The 14,158-nt window shown below is 50.5% G+C and overlaps 1 protein-coding gene across 8 annotated transcripts in view; it reads left to right on the top strand.

The window, feature by feature from the left end:
* The first annotated feature begins 1,171 nt into the window (after positions 1 to 1,171).
* The window catches only part of ETV7 (ETS variant transcription factor 7), a 33,152-nt gene continuing 20,165 nt past the window's right edge, over positions 1,172 to 14,158 (top strand). Inside the window, exons 1-3 of one of the 8 annotated variants that reach the window (XM_019456929.2) lie at positions 1,176 to 1,735; positions 2,551 to 2,629; positions 3,291 to 3,420. In XM_019456929.2, the coding sequence (XP_019312474.2) occupies positions 2,624 to 2,629; positions 3,291 to 3,420 (136 nt within the window). In that variant the 5' untranslated portion in view covers positions 1,176 to 1,735; positions 2,551 to 2,623. Of the gene's footprint in view, positions 1,736 to 1,774; positions 2,376 to 2,550; positions 2,630 to 3,290; positions 3,421 to 14,158 lie in introns of those variants that run through there. The other 7 variants (XM_019456930.2, XM_019456932.2, XM_019456928.2 and 4 more) reach the window with 7 other exon arrangements.

Genomic DNA, 14,158 nt, shown 5'->3' on the forward strand with positions numbered 1-14,158 from the left:
TTGATAGGTATTTATTCCCATGGTTAAAAATCAAAACATATAGAAAGGCTTCAATGAAAACTCTTGCTCTTCTTTTCTTTTTTTAAAAAATTTTTAATGTTTATTTTTGAGAGAGAGACAGAGAGAGAGACAGAGTGTGAGTCGGGGAGAGACAGAGAGAGAGGGAGACACAGGATCCGAAGCAGGCTCCAGGCTCTGAGCTGTGAGCACAGAGCCAGATGGGGGCTCAAACCCACGAACCACGAGATCACGACCCGAGCCAAAGTCAGACGTTTAACCGACTGAGCCACCCAGGCACCCCATGACAGCTGGAATTCTAAGCCGGGTGGACTGTCCTGAGTCTAGGTTCCTAAAGACTATGCTGTACTGGCTCTTGGAGAACTTGCCATCCCTCACAGAGAGATGAGACAGTGTTCTGTTAAATGGATCTACCATAATTTATTTCATCAGCCCCCTTTTAATGGATGCCTGGATCGTTTCTAATTGTTCCTTATCATAAGCCATGCTGAAATAAACAACATGTACGTTTTGGATAGGTGCGTTGGATTCATTGAATACATTGCCGGCAGTGGGACTGCGGGCTGAAGGGTATATGCATTTGTAACTTTGCCAGATCCTGTCTTACTACCTTCCGTGGGCTTGCCCAATGTGCTCTGTTCCCCTCGGCCTCTCCAGTGGATTATGTCATTAGACTTTTGAATTTTTGCCAGATTAACAGGTAAAAAAATGATATCTCAGAAAACTTTATTTTGCACACCTTAATAATGAGTGAGTCTGAGCACCTTCTATATCCGGGGCCATTCAGCATTTTGTTTTAGGAGGACTTTCTATTCATATCCTTTGCTCCTTTTTCTGTTGGGTTTCTGGCCTTGTTCTTATTAGTTTCTAGGAGCTCATGGCGTATCAGTGCTAAGTAAGCATTTGCAACAGCATCTACCCCCTTGGGAATTTCTGCACAAGGTCAGGCTTTCTCCTTTTCCTCCGGTGAGTGTGTTGGTTTGCCTGGAGAAGCCAGCGGCCTGGGAAAAGGTGTAGGGGGATTCCACTGAGTACTGGGGTCTAAGGCAGCAGGGGGTACCACAGCCCCTCTGATGGTGGGGCTTGGGCGGGCCAAACGGCAGGCAGAGGCGGGGTCAGGGCCAAGAAAGTCACCCATCCCTAAGGGGCGAGGCACCTGGTCCAGGCGGACAGCATCAGAGGACCCGTCCCCATCCAAATGCGGAGACACACAGGGGTGACATGAAGGTGGTCTGTTGCTGTCCTGAGCCCAAGACCAGGGGTTCCTTCGGCTCCCCAGATCCCGCAGCATCTCACCTCCATGCCCCTGGAAACCAGGGCCAGGCTGGCCGGAGGAGGGTCGGTCCACTGGCGGGGGCACGCCGGCAGGACCGACGCCTCCGGGCTGGCGAGCAGACAGCGCCCGCGGCTCTGCTCCCGCAAGGGCCGGCCCCTGCCTCCCCGGAGCCCGCCGGGGCGGGAGTGGAAGCCGGATCCCGCTCTTTCGTTTTCGTTTCCCGGAAGGATAGAGATTACCGGAGCGCCCTTGTGAGCCTGCTCGCCCCGGGAACCCGAGGCCACCCGGCGCTTCTCTTCTCGAAAGAGATTTCCTCCTAGGCCACCTTCCAGTTTTGGGAGCCGAGTTAGGGGTTGGGGGAAGGAGGCCCAGCAGCCGCAGCCGGCGGAGCGCTCACGACGGACAGCCGGTGGCTCCCTCACCTCTCCACCTGTGATGCAGGTAAGAGCCCAGCGGCTGGGCTGAAGTCCGCAGTGCGCAGTGCGCGAACTGAGCCTCCTGCCCCCCATCCCTTCTCCATTACCTCAATCAAGTTCCATACTCATTTTATCAGAACTTTTTCCTGGCTGGAATCTCGCTTTCCAACACATAACCAAACTTCACCCTCCATCCCTCTCTCGCCGGCCCTCTCTCCTCCTAACTCACCTCCAGCCCTTCTGTGTTATATACTGCTCCTCCACACCTCCTCCTCACCCCTCCATCAACCAGTTGTGATGTCCCAGGAGGTTCCTGCACAAACCAGACCCTCACAGCTGGCAAACGCGACCGCGGAGGCCTCCCCCCACCCCCCTCACTCCTTAGCAGTCCCTCTGCCTTTACCGTATTTCCCCAGCAGCCTCAGAACCGCCCCAGAGCTGGACTCCCTCTTCCCACCTCCAAGGCCTTTCTCCACCTCCTCTCTCCATGATCAAGTTTCAGATACATATCCATATTTTATCAGACCTTTCCCCTGGCCTTCCTGCTGAGGCCCAGACCCCTCTCAGCAGCTCCCTGGCTGGCATTTCCCAGGCAGTTAAAACCCCGGATTTGGCTGGTATTAGAATGCTTGGAAGAGGGTTGAAGAGTCCACGAGGGGCTTCCTGTGAGTATCAGGCCCTAGACCCTAGACCCTTCTCCAGCCTGGCAAGCCCTCCCTCCCAGTGGCAACCTTGGAGGCTGGATTACCTGGGAAACAGCACCCACGGAGCAGGGGGGCTGGGTCCCAGCCAGAAATGCCCTGAGAGCTACCCCAAAAGTTGCCAAATCCTCCTCTGCAGGCTTCTGGAGTTTGCTGTGTGGCTCCAAATCCCCAGTCTTTCACTGCAGGTTGCCCTCCTCAGACACCAAGAGATGAAGGTAATGCTCTTGAAGATCCTAGATCGGGAAAATGACTTGCTGGGACTGGTTTCACTTTTGCTTTTCACAGGGTGGCACCTGTGACTGGGCATAAGTCCCAAGGATCCTCCTGTTTCTACAAAATCCTGTCACTTTTGTCATGCCCTCATCCTAACGGATGAACCGAATACCTCTGGGGCGAAGCTGGTTGTAAAATTGTAAAGATACAGGCTTCCCTTGGTGGGACCTTGGGATTTAGAAATTTATCCTTCCTTTTTTCTCTTGAAAACAGCATTTACTTGGTTGCTTGTTTATTTCTGACTTCAGATCTTTTTATCCTGGCCCCTCAGGTCCCCTGTGTCCTCTCACCAAGGTCCCAGAGAGCATCCCCAGGCTCTTAGATTTTCAGCGTACTATCAGATCTTGGCAGGGGAGGCTTCTGGTGGGGTTAGGCACATTCGTGAAAAACTTGCATCAGAAAGGTGAAATTGATCAAGCGTCCACTGCATACGAGATGTCGAAGGTACCAAGCTGAAGACATACATGGTTCCTACCTTTAAGGCAGATGCAGAGATGGTTGCTCTTTCCACTGGAAAAAAAAAAAATCTTAATACATGTAAGGATGGCTGAGCCTTCACCAAGAAGGCTCTTCTTTGACTGCTCCGGCTTTTCTACTTTCTAGGAGGGAGAATTGGCCAGTTTTTCTGTGAGCCCCGAGGCAGCCACACCACCCCCAGGCACCCAGGCCAAATTGGAAGCTGGAATGGACTTGCTGGGTGAAGGGGGAATCTGCAAGCTGCCAGGAAGACTCCGTGAGTAGAGGGGAGGAGAAAGGCTGATGTTTTTATGTTTTTTATTGAAAAAAAATTTTAAATGTTTATTCATTTTTGAGAGACAGAGAGACAGGATGCAAGCCAGGGAGGGGCAGAGAGAGAGAGAGAGAGAGAGGGAGAGAGAATCTAAAGCAGGCTCCAGGCTCTGAGCTTTCGGCACAGAGCCTGACGTGGGGCTTGAACCCATAAGCTGTGAGATCCTGAGCTGAGCCAAAGTCAGATGCTTAACCAGTTGAGCCACCCAGGAGCCCCAGAGGCTGATGTTTTTAAAGGACATAAATGTGACACATGGACTTCTTACCCAAGAGGCTACCTTCCCTCCATTTGCTATTTCTCTGCTGGGTTTTCTGTAACTTTTCCTTGGTGAGGAAGTCAGAGGAGGTCAATGTGAATTTTCACTGCGGGGAGGCAGCTGCCATGGTCAAGGGTGAAGACGAGAAGTCTCCTCATTAGTAAGATGAGGGTTGGGATCAAATGAGCTATGGGATCTCTTCCAGCCTATAGACAAAGGATTGGGGATGTTGCCAATGAGGAAGCCAGATGAGGTGAAACAGTGAACCATAGTTGTATGTATGTAGAACTCTCTTTTAAATAATTATGCTTCATTTTTATTATTCCTAAAGTAGCATATGCTTATTGTCAAAAATTGGGAAATGGCAGGGAAGCAGAAGAATATGTAAAACAATCAAACCCACCCAAGGAGAGCCATGGGAGACATATTGGCCATATCCTTTTATTTCATTTTCCCGAGGAAACTCCTAACCATAGAACAGGCTGTAGATTGTTTCAGTTGCCAGAGCTGAGGGGTGGAAAAGCTAAGTGACATGCTCCAGAGCACATGGGCTCTCCATGCTAAGGCCAACCCTTGGCCCTGCTGATAATCCTCTAAGAGATTTTTAAATGTACTTCCTAAGCCAAGGGAATCATAAGATAGGCAGCAAGCTGACTGCCAGTGGGAGGTCTTAATCTGGGGTGGGGGGAGGCGGTTCTTGGGGTGGCTGTGGGCGGGTACATCTGACTGGGATTGTGAAGCATCCAGGCCACTTCTTGCTCGGCTCATCCAGGGGCTGGAACACTGCTTAACTGATTTCATACCCTTCTGATTTCCTGGCCACGACCTACTTTTTGAGCTGCTGACAGGACTGAGCAGCGGGCGTGACTTCACAGGCCTTGGGGGGACCTGGCTGCCTTTGCTGGAAACAGTGTGGCATTCTCTTAGCGAGGAATGCAGCCTGTGGGAAGACGGGGACTCATGGATACGAGAGAACCACAGAACATGGGTGCCCTCACGTCTCAGAGCAGCAGTGGAGGGAAGCGGGAGTGTGATGTGGGGACAGGGGCAAGGGGCTCTGTGAGGAACCTCTCTTGTTTCCGTCTTGTCCAAGCGCAAGCCCTGACCGGTAGGTAGCTTGGAGCTCAGGGCTGTTCCAAGGAGATGTTTGGCAACAGTTACATAGAGGGTAGGATTTGGGTTCTGTTCACAACCCAAACCGTGGTGATGAGGAAAAATGGGACTTTGGGGACAGAGCTGAAGACCCTGAGTGTTGCTGTGAAGAAGGACCTTTGATGACATCTCATGGCAGCTGAGGACACCAAGCCTCAGTGGTGGTTGGGGGGGGGCTTATTTGCAGGTCCCACGAGGCCCTCTATTATCCCCCGTTACCTCCCCATATTCAAAGTCCACTCTCCTAATTGGCACACCAAGTCCTAGAAAATCAACACTGTAGAGACCTGAGGTGTCCCTCAGGTAATTCGCTTGCATTCCAAATAAGGAAATTGGGGGCCAGAAAGTTGTGTTCTGCCCAAAGTCAAGTAACCTTCAGTTACCTCCCTCTTTTGGGTGCCTAGCTCAGAGTTACTGGGTAAGAGGATATAAGAGGAGTGGGGCTTTAGAAAATGTAGTCATCACCTTGGCAAATACGACTACACCAGACTTTTAATTTTTTGAAGCCCCTTTCGGTGGGGCCGCTCTGAGACGGTCACCAGGTGTTCCTGCACGTTTCTAGTGACAAGAATTTCCTCTTCTCTTCAGCCAGCCTGTTCCCTGGTTACTCAACTCAGGGTGCCGATTTAGAACTCCTGGGGTATTAGTCCTACTGCCTTTGGCTACATTTCTCCAGAAACAGGCCCTGAAGTACTTCCCCACAGAGGAGCGAAGGAAATCCAATTTATTTATTTTTTATTTGATGTTTATTTATTTTTGAGAGAGAATAAGAGTGTGTGTGCGTGCGAGTTGGGGAGGGGCAGAGAGAGGGGGACAGAGGATCTGAAGGAGGCTCTGAGCTGTCAGCACAGAGCCTGATGAGGGCCTCGAACTCATGAACTGTGAGATCATGACCCGAGCCGAAGTCGGACGCTTAACCGGCTGAGCCATCCAGGTGCTCCTGAAATCCAATTTAAATGTAAATTGTAGCACGGTGGGCAACTGGGGCTCACTACCAGTGGGGACCTGTGGGGGACAGTGAGAGCACACCCTGAGCTATCCCAGCCCGGGGGTAAGGAAGCTGGGTTTTCATTCACCTGCCTCCCATCCGTGATGGGGTGAGGCTGCTTCCACTGACTCCACTGCAAACTGAAAAGACCCCCTTTTGGGAAGGAGCTAGCAAACCCAGCTGGCTTGGCTCGGCTTCATCCCCACCTTCCCTTTCCAAGTTGCCCTTTGCGCTGGCAAAGTCAGGCGCAGAGTCAGGTGCTCACATTCGACATCTGGCGGCCATCAGAGAGTAGAGGTGAGAGCCAAGGGCCATGGGCAGGGCACCAGCAGCGTCCTCTGTACTTCTTAGATTTCATGACTCATATTTACTTCTGAAAGTATTCAGGCAACAAGTCCTGGCCTTTGGTAAATATCTAGCAGTCTTCCAAGACTGGGAGCGCTAAATGACTCATTTTCCTGTCAACAGCGTCCCACATGAGCGAACTGCTGACCCCCAGTGAGGGGTTGACCTTTCAGACGGCTGTGGTGATGTCATGCCCCTTTCTTACGTTTCTGGAAATTGAGTTTCCCTCGCTGGGCGTCTCTCTGAGTATTTATCCCCCGTCACCCACCCCCCTTCCCTCCTCCACCTCCAGCTCCTCTTATCAGCAGGATGATTTGCCTCAGCAGGAAGGTGAACGAACAAAACAAATCTTGCTTAGCTTTGTGAGTGGGTGCCAAGTGGCACACACAAGTTCCCTGCAGAGCTTACGTTTCCGTGTTTATTTGCCCGACAAAGATGTGCGGTAGAGCAGGGCAGAGTCCACTCTGGGGGTGACTGTCCTGTCTAGTGACAGGAAGGGGGCTGAGACGGAGGGGCTGGATCCCCCAGGCTCTGCACGCACAAAAGGAGACTCACAATGAGGCTTCCCTCTGCGCAAGTGGAGAGTGAAAGGGGATTCATACCTTCCCTCCCCCAGGCTGCATCCATGAGGGTCTCCCCAAGGTCAGGGGTGAGTCGGGAGCCGTGAAGGCAATACAGGCCCTGGGACCACTTACGGGAGCCGGGCTGAGGTCCCGGGGAGTGGGTCTTGGGGGCGGTGATGCAGCCTCTAGGGACAGCTCAGGGGATTTTGAGGAGGCAGTTTAGAGATGGTCACCAGCACAGCCGCGTTTGAGGACAGAGAAACTGAGACTCTGTGCAGCTAGCGGCCAGATGGGGCCTCATGCCTCAGACTCTTAGTTCCTGGTCCTGAGCTGCCACATTTTCCTGGAGCTGATTCTCTGGGAAAAAAAAAAAAAAAAAAAAAGAAGCTCTGTGAACTTCCCACGGTTGGCTGCAGAAGAATTGAGATCTCTGCGTTTAGAAATTGACTTTCAAAGCTCCTAGTTGTGAACAAGCCACGGGCAGAGACCATAGAGCGCCACGTCTGATTTTCAGACGTCGTGGGCAGAGGGAGGACACGTTTCTGCAACGCCCTCGCAGCATACAACACGGGAGAAGTTCCCTTGGGGTATTCCAACAGGTGTTCATGCTGCTGCTCAAGTTCATATCCTTCACTTATAGAGAGTCCCCAGGCACTTATGTTAATGTGTACAATTCTTTTTTTTTTTTAATTAATTTATTTATTTTGAGAGAGACAGAGAGTGCCAGTGGGGGAGGGGCAGAGAGAGGGGGAGAGAATCCCAAGCAGGCTCCGCACTGTCAGCATGGAGCCTGACGCAGGGCTCCAACCCATGGCCATGGGGTCATGACCTGGGTTGAGATCAAGAGTGGGATGCTCAACTTGCAGAGCCACCCAGGCGCCCCAACAGTCAAGTCTAACAGAGTGGCTTCCAGCCATCCTAGACCAGAGCATCTCGAATTTTCATGTGCACGCGAGTCTCCTGGGAGCGTTATAGAAATGCAGATTCTGATTCGGTAGGTTTGGGGTGAGACTCTAGTAAGCTATACCTCTAGTAAACTCTTGGGTGACACCACTGCTCCCGGAAATACATTCAAGGGCCACATTTTATACAGCTGTGTCCTAACAGTGCTTTCCCAAGTGTTTGGTCAGGGCAGACAGCCCCTCCTCTGCTGTCCTGCCTGCCCCTTCGTTGCGGTGTATTCAGTAAACTTCTATCTTCTTAAAACAAAAAACAAAGCATTTGGCCAGGACTAAGGAGTGAAATCAGTTTAGTGGGTCAAAATAAGTATTTTTTAAAAAATGAAATAAAACAGGGCGCCTGGGTGGCTCAGTCGGTTGAGTGTCCGACTTCGGCTCAGGTCATGATCTCACGGTTCGTGGGTTCGAGCCCCGTATCGGGTTTGCCCCTGTCAGCGAAGAGTCTGCTTCAGACCCTTTGTCCCCCTATCTCTCTGCCCCTCCCCTACTCATGCTCTCTCTCTCAAAAATAAATTTTAAAAATTAAAAAAAAATTTTTTTAATGAAATAGAACATTTCACAGTACATCATAAATGGTAAAGGTAGCTGTGATCTCGTGAATACTTTGTTTTGGCTCGTTATAAGTACATGCTTGTGTGGGTCATGATGTAAAATGCATTTTTTTTTTTTTTTTTTTTACTGCGGGTTGCAATTAGAATGGTCTGAGGAACTGCCCTAGATCAAGGCAAGAGAAGCAGTAAGTTAGGTGGAAGCAGGAGCCAAGGGAGAGGTGGGGTGGGGTGGAGTGGGGAGGCTGGAGACTAGAAGTGGGTGTTTGGGAAGCTTTGAGTATTGACAGTGATGTTGTCACCTGCCAGTGAAAGGGAATATGGCAAACAACAAACAGATGGGAGATTCCCAAAGCCAGCAATTTCGGGACAGAGCCTCCTGCTCCCTAAAGTCAGGGCCTGGGCTAGACCATGTGCATCTCTGTGCAGACTGAAAAGACCCCTCCTCTGGGAAGAAGCCAAGCCAAACCCAGCCAGGGCGTGGGTTGGCTTCTCCCATACCCTCCCATTCCTTCTCTCTAGTGGTGCCTTTGTGTAGGACACCACACAACCGTATGCGCGGGCCCTGCCCCACGGCCTGGTGACCATAAAACTGAATGTGGTTACCAAGAAAAGCAATATCAGCCAGGACGACCAGGATAGACAATAGGGTGATGGATTTGAGGGGACTCTGGACAGACAGTGACACTCAGTAAACCACGGAAAATGGCGATTGCTAAACTGCAGTCATTGTGGCAGAGAAACCAGCTAGTCCCTCTATTTCCAGGCGGGCTCCACCAATGAGGATGCTGATAATCATAATGAATACTATTTGCTGAGTATTTACTCTGGACCAGGCATTGTGGCGGGCATATCATACGCACTGATTGAATACACTTAAATAGGACGGGAGAGTGGCTTCTTTTATTATTCCTACCTTACAGATGTGAACACTGGGCTTGGAATCGGGAGAATTACCCTCTCCATAGTCACCCCCCAGGAAACTGGTGGGGCTGGGATTCAAACCCACGTACCTCCAAACCTGCGGCTGTCACTTACGCTGAGCAAAAGCCTCCGATGTGGGATGATGACAGCTCCCATGTTTAGAGGACTGGCCAAGCACTTTACCGTCTCCCACGTTCCTCCTGGAACCCTGCCAGGGAGGTAGAAGCCAACTGTTAGTTCTGATTTGATTGTTAAAGGTAGGCCCAGCTCTGTTGTTCTGGAAGTCACTCTGTCTAGCAGACTGTGGGGGTGTGGTGAGGAGAGTACCTGGGAAATAGCTTTGATCAGGGGGGGAGGGGCAGCTTGAGGCGGCTCTTGAAACAAGGACAGAGGAGTGTTGACTTGCTGGGGTGGAGAGTTGAGAGCCATGTCAGTTTCTTTTTTTTTCTTTTCTTTTCTTCTCTTTTGTTTTCTTTCCTTTCCTTTCCTTTCCTTTTCTTTTCTTCTCTTTTGTTTTCTTTCCTTTCCTTTCCTTTCCTTTCCTTTCCTTTCCTCTTCTTTTTTCTTTTTTCTTTTTCTTTCTTTCTTTCTTTCTTTCTTTCTTTCTTTCTTTCTTTCTTTCTTTCTTTCTTTCCCTTCCTTCCTTCCTTCCTTCCTTCCTTCCTTCCTTCCTTTTTTTAAGTTAATTTAAAAAAGAGAGAGAAAGCACAAGTGGGGGAGGAACAGAGAGAGAGGGAGAGAGAGAGAATCCCAAGCAGGCTCCACACTGTTAGTGCAGAACCAAATGCGGGGCTCGAACTCACAAACTGTGAGATCATGACCTGAGCCAAAATCAAGAGTCAGAAGCTTAACTGAGTCACCCAGCCGCTCCGCCATGTCAGTTTCTTGAGCAAAAGAGTGAAAGGGGTGTTGTGGGAAGAGAGACCTGGTTGGGGTGGGACTGGGGGGCCAGAGAGGGGTAGATCAGGATGCCTGGAAGTCTTTCAGCACACTCATGTAGGCCATTTATATTTATTGAGCATCTACTATGTCCCGGGCATTGCTGTAGGTGCTGGAGAGAGCAGTGACTGAGACTGGCAAAGTCTGTGGTCAAGGAGCTGACATCCTAGCGGGGGCTGCAGTGACTACATAAGGAAGCTGGAAGCTCAGTGATAAGGGCAGTGGAGGGAGATGCAGCCCAGGATGGGGAGGGGGGCCTTCAAGTCCTACCCTGTTCTGGGTGTGCGTGGGAGACCGTGCTAACTCTTTAGGGAGATACTCAAACCCCCCAGTGGTGTCTTGGATACACAGCCCCTCCGGCTTCCCCTTCTAGGGTCTCTGTCCAGATCTGTCCCAGAAGCTTAGAACTAGCCAAGCTGGAAATCCCCAGGGAGCAAGTGGCTGGGGCCGGGAGAGGAAAGTGATAATCAGGCTGGAGTCTTGAGAGGCAAAGATGGTTGGTGTGAGGAACTGAAAATACGGTGGGTCACAGCCAAGAGAGGGAGAAGCATGGGCTGCTCTGGGGTGAAGCCCCTGGGTGTGGTTGTACCAGTAAGGGGAGACTCAGTTGGGCTCATCCCAGTAACCAGGTCAGGAAGACGTCTTGGAGGGGGGGGCGGTGGACACCTTAGATCACACTCGCCAGCAATTGCTGAGCTCTGAGGTGTGCTGGGCCCTGTGCCAAGCACTTTACCCGTGTCACCCCAGCTAACAGCAAGAGCTCCGCTCATCTTGGAAAGTGCATACGACCTGCCAGGCCCTGGTCTTCAAATTGATTGTCTCATAGAATCCTGTGACAGCCCCATGTCGCTAGTACTGTATTTGTCACCCTTGGTTTGCAGGTGAAGAAATGGAAACACGGTCATTTAGCCAGCTTCGATACTTATTGTTGCATATTTTTCCTTTTCCTTTTTTTTTTTTTAGGCATACTTTACATACAGTCACGTGTACAAATCTTGAGTGTACAAATGCTTATGCATGTATACACTTGAGCAGCCACCACTGAGATCAGGAACTAGAGCATTTCCAGCGCCCCAGGAAGGTGCCTTGCACCTCTCCCCAGGCCGCTCCCCTCCAAAGGGCGACCACTATTCTGTCTTCTCTCCCTAGACTAGCGTCTATTCTTGATTGTGTTTTTACATCTGGCTTCTTTCCTTCACCGTAGTATCTGTGAGCTTTAATCCACGTGTCACATGAAGCAGCCCCTTGTACTCTGTTTTATGGTCGAGCGGCACTCCATTGTCCGCAAACATCACAATTTGATTGTCCGTTCTCTGCCTGATGTTTCCAGTTCTTTTCTACTATGAATAGAGCCACCGGACATTCGCATACATGTCTTCCGGAGGGTGTGTTCCCACCACGGCTCTTAGGTCTTCACTCAGGGGTGAGTTGCTGGATTGTACAGATGCAGCCTGGGCTCCTAACCCCTACGCCACCCTGCCCCTCAAACAGCACAGTAGCCCAGTGAGGCAGTGTTTTATCTCATTTCACAGAGGGGGAAATTGAGGCTAAGAGAGTCTGAGCAGCTTGTAGGTGACTTGGCTAGCAAGGGGCCGAGCTGGGACCCAGATCCTGGGGTTGGAGATTTAGCCCAGAGCTGGGTGGCTCATCCGAGCTTGGAACTTGGTCCTTCCCTGGGGTCTCGAGTCCTATTGGAAAGCCTTTTGACCTGGGGATTCTTTGAAGACATAAGGAACAGGAAGGTCCCTTTTCTGTATTTATTGGACCTGAGAAGCTGGCAGTAAACGGATGAAAGGTGAGGGTAGGAGTAAGCAAGAGGTAGTGAAAGAAAAACCCAATCCCACTGCAGGGTGATGACAGGCTTCATTTTCAAGTGCTACTGTGGGACCTCAGAGTCCCTCGGGGACAGCATGGGAAGTCCCCTGCCCGTGTCTCTGGACCTGGTAGCAGGACCACACCTGTGGTTGATACTGTCTGCCAAGTTCATGATGTCCCCGCCTTCGTGCAGTTTTAGTGTTTCCATGGAGGCAGGACAGCTAGAGGGGTGTGGGATCCATCCCAACCCTCTGGCCACACACGGGACAATGCACCCTTCTGACTCAGGATCATAGTTTTGAATTTTCAGGTCGACAGCCTCCAAGATCATGGAATAGGCAATCCCACAAAAAAAAATGCAATGGCCATTTGGCCCCCAGAGCCCCAGAAGTCCTGGCTGGCTCATAGGCCTGCCCCTGGCACTCCTGAATCTCACTGTCGGGTGGCCTCCAGCTTTCACACCACACAGCTTTTGTGTCTCAGTCACTTCTGTAGCCACTGGACGGACCTCCCGCGGAGGCTCCTCATTTCTATTTCCATCAGCCAGGCATTCTGTTCCCTGCATTCCTGCCAGCTGTGGGCGCTATCGTTCAAATGATATCTCACTCTTCTCTGATTGTGCCTGTTGGGGACCAGTGAGGTGTCACGTCCTGCCACATGAGTATTAGTGGATTTGTTCTACTGCAGAAGTTCTCAACTGGCAGTGGTTTTGCCCCTCTCCCTTGGGGACATGTGGCAATGTCTGCAGACATTTTTGATTGTCACTCTTGTTGGGCAGTGTGTGTGTGTGTGTGTGTGTGTGTGTGTGTGTGTGTGTTTGCTGCTGACATCTAGTGGGCAGAGGGCCAGGGATGCTGGGAAGCATTCCACAAAGCTCAGCACAGCCTCCACAGGGAGGAATTATCAGGTACAAAGTGTCAGTAGTGCTGAGGCTGAGAAATCCTGCTCCACCGTGAATTGCTGGTAAGATTTTTTTTGTCTTAAAAAAAAATCAGTGTAGAGATGCTCTTCCTCTGTGATAGACATTAGCCCTTTTAAAAAATTATTTATTTATTTAAATGTTTGTTTATTTTTGAGAGGGGGGGAGAGACAGAGCATGAGCGGGGGAGGGGCAGACACACACACACACACACACACACACACACACACACACAGAATCCGAAGCAGGCTCCAGGCTCTGAGCCGTCAGCACACAGCACAGAGGCCGAAGCGGGCTTGAACCCACGAACTGTGAGATCATGACCCGGGTGGAAGTTGGACGCTTAACCGACTGAGTCACCCAGGCGTCCCAGCCCTTTTTTTTTTTTTTTTTAATGTTTATTTATTTTTGAGAGAGAGAGGGAGAGTGAGAGAGTGAGAGCAGGGGAACGGCAGAGAGAGAGGGAGACAGAATCTGAGGCAGGCTTCAGGCGCTGAGCTGTCAGCACAGAGCCTGATGAGGGGCTCAAACTCGTGAACCTTGAGATCATGACCTGAGCTGAAGTCAGATGCTTAACCAACTGAGCCACCCAGGCACCCTGACATTAGCCCTTTATCTGTTATCTGCATTGTAAATATTTCCCTTTATTCTGTCCTCTTTTAATTTCTTTTATGGTATCTTTTACCACACACACAACTTACGTAATCAAATGTATCTTTCACTTGTTATAGCCTCTGAATTTCCCGTCGTGGTTGAGGGCTCACCTACCCATGTTTAATGCATATGGGTTTCCTATTTCCACTTAAAAAAAGACTTTAGGGGTACCCGGGTGGCTCAGTTGGTAAAGTGTCCGACTTCGGCTCAGATCATGATCTCACGGTTTGTGGGTTTGTGGGTTCGAGCCCCACGTTGGGCTCTGTACCGACAGCTTGGAGCCTGGAGCCTGCTTTAGATCTGTGTGTCTCTCTCTCTCTGCCCCTCCCCTGCTCACTCTCTCTCTTTCTCTGTTTTGAAAATAAATAAAACATTAAGAAATTTTTTTCTAAATAAAAACAAAAGGACTTTATTTTTAAGGGGTGCCTGGGTGGCTCATTCAGTTGAATGTCTAACTCTTGGTTTTGGCTCAGGTCATGATCTCAGGGTTCGTGAGTTTGAGCCCCACATTGGGCTCTGAACTGCCAGTGCGGAGTCTGCTTGGAATTTTCTCTCTCCCTCTCTCTCTCCCCCTCCCCTGTTCCCATTCTCTCTCCCAAGATAAACTTTTTTTTTAAAA

This window comes from Panthera pardus, unplaced genomic scaffold (assembly GCF_024362965.1).
Source record: "Panthera pardus isolate Hobbes unplaced genomic scaffold, ASM2436296v1 HiC_scaffold_17, whole genome shotgun sequence".
NCBI classification, from domain to species: domain Eukaryota; kingdom Metazoa; phylum Chordata; class Mammalia; order Carnivora; family Felidae; genus Panthera; species Panthera pardus.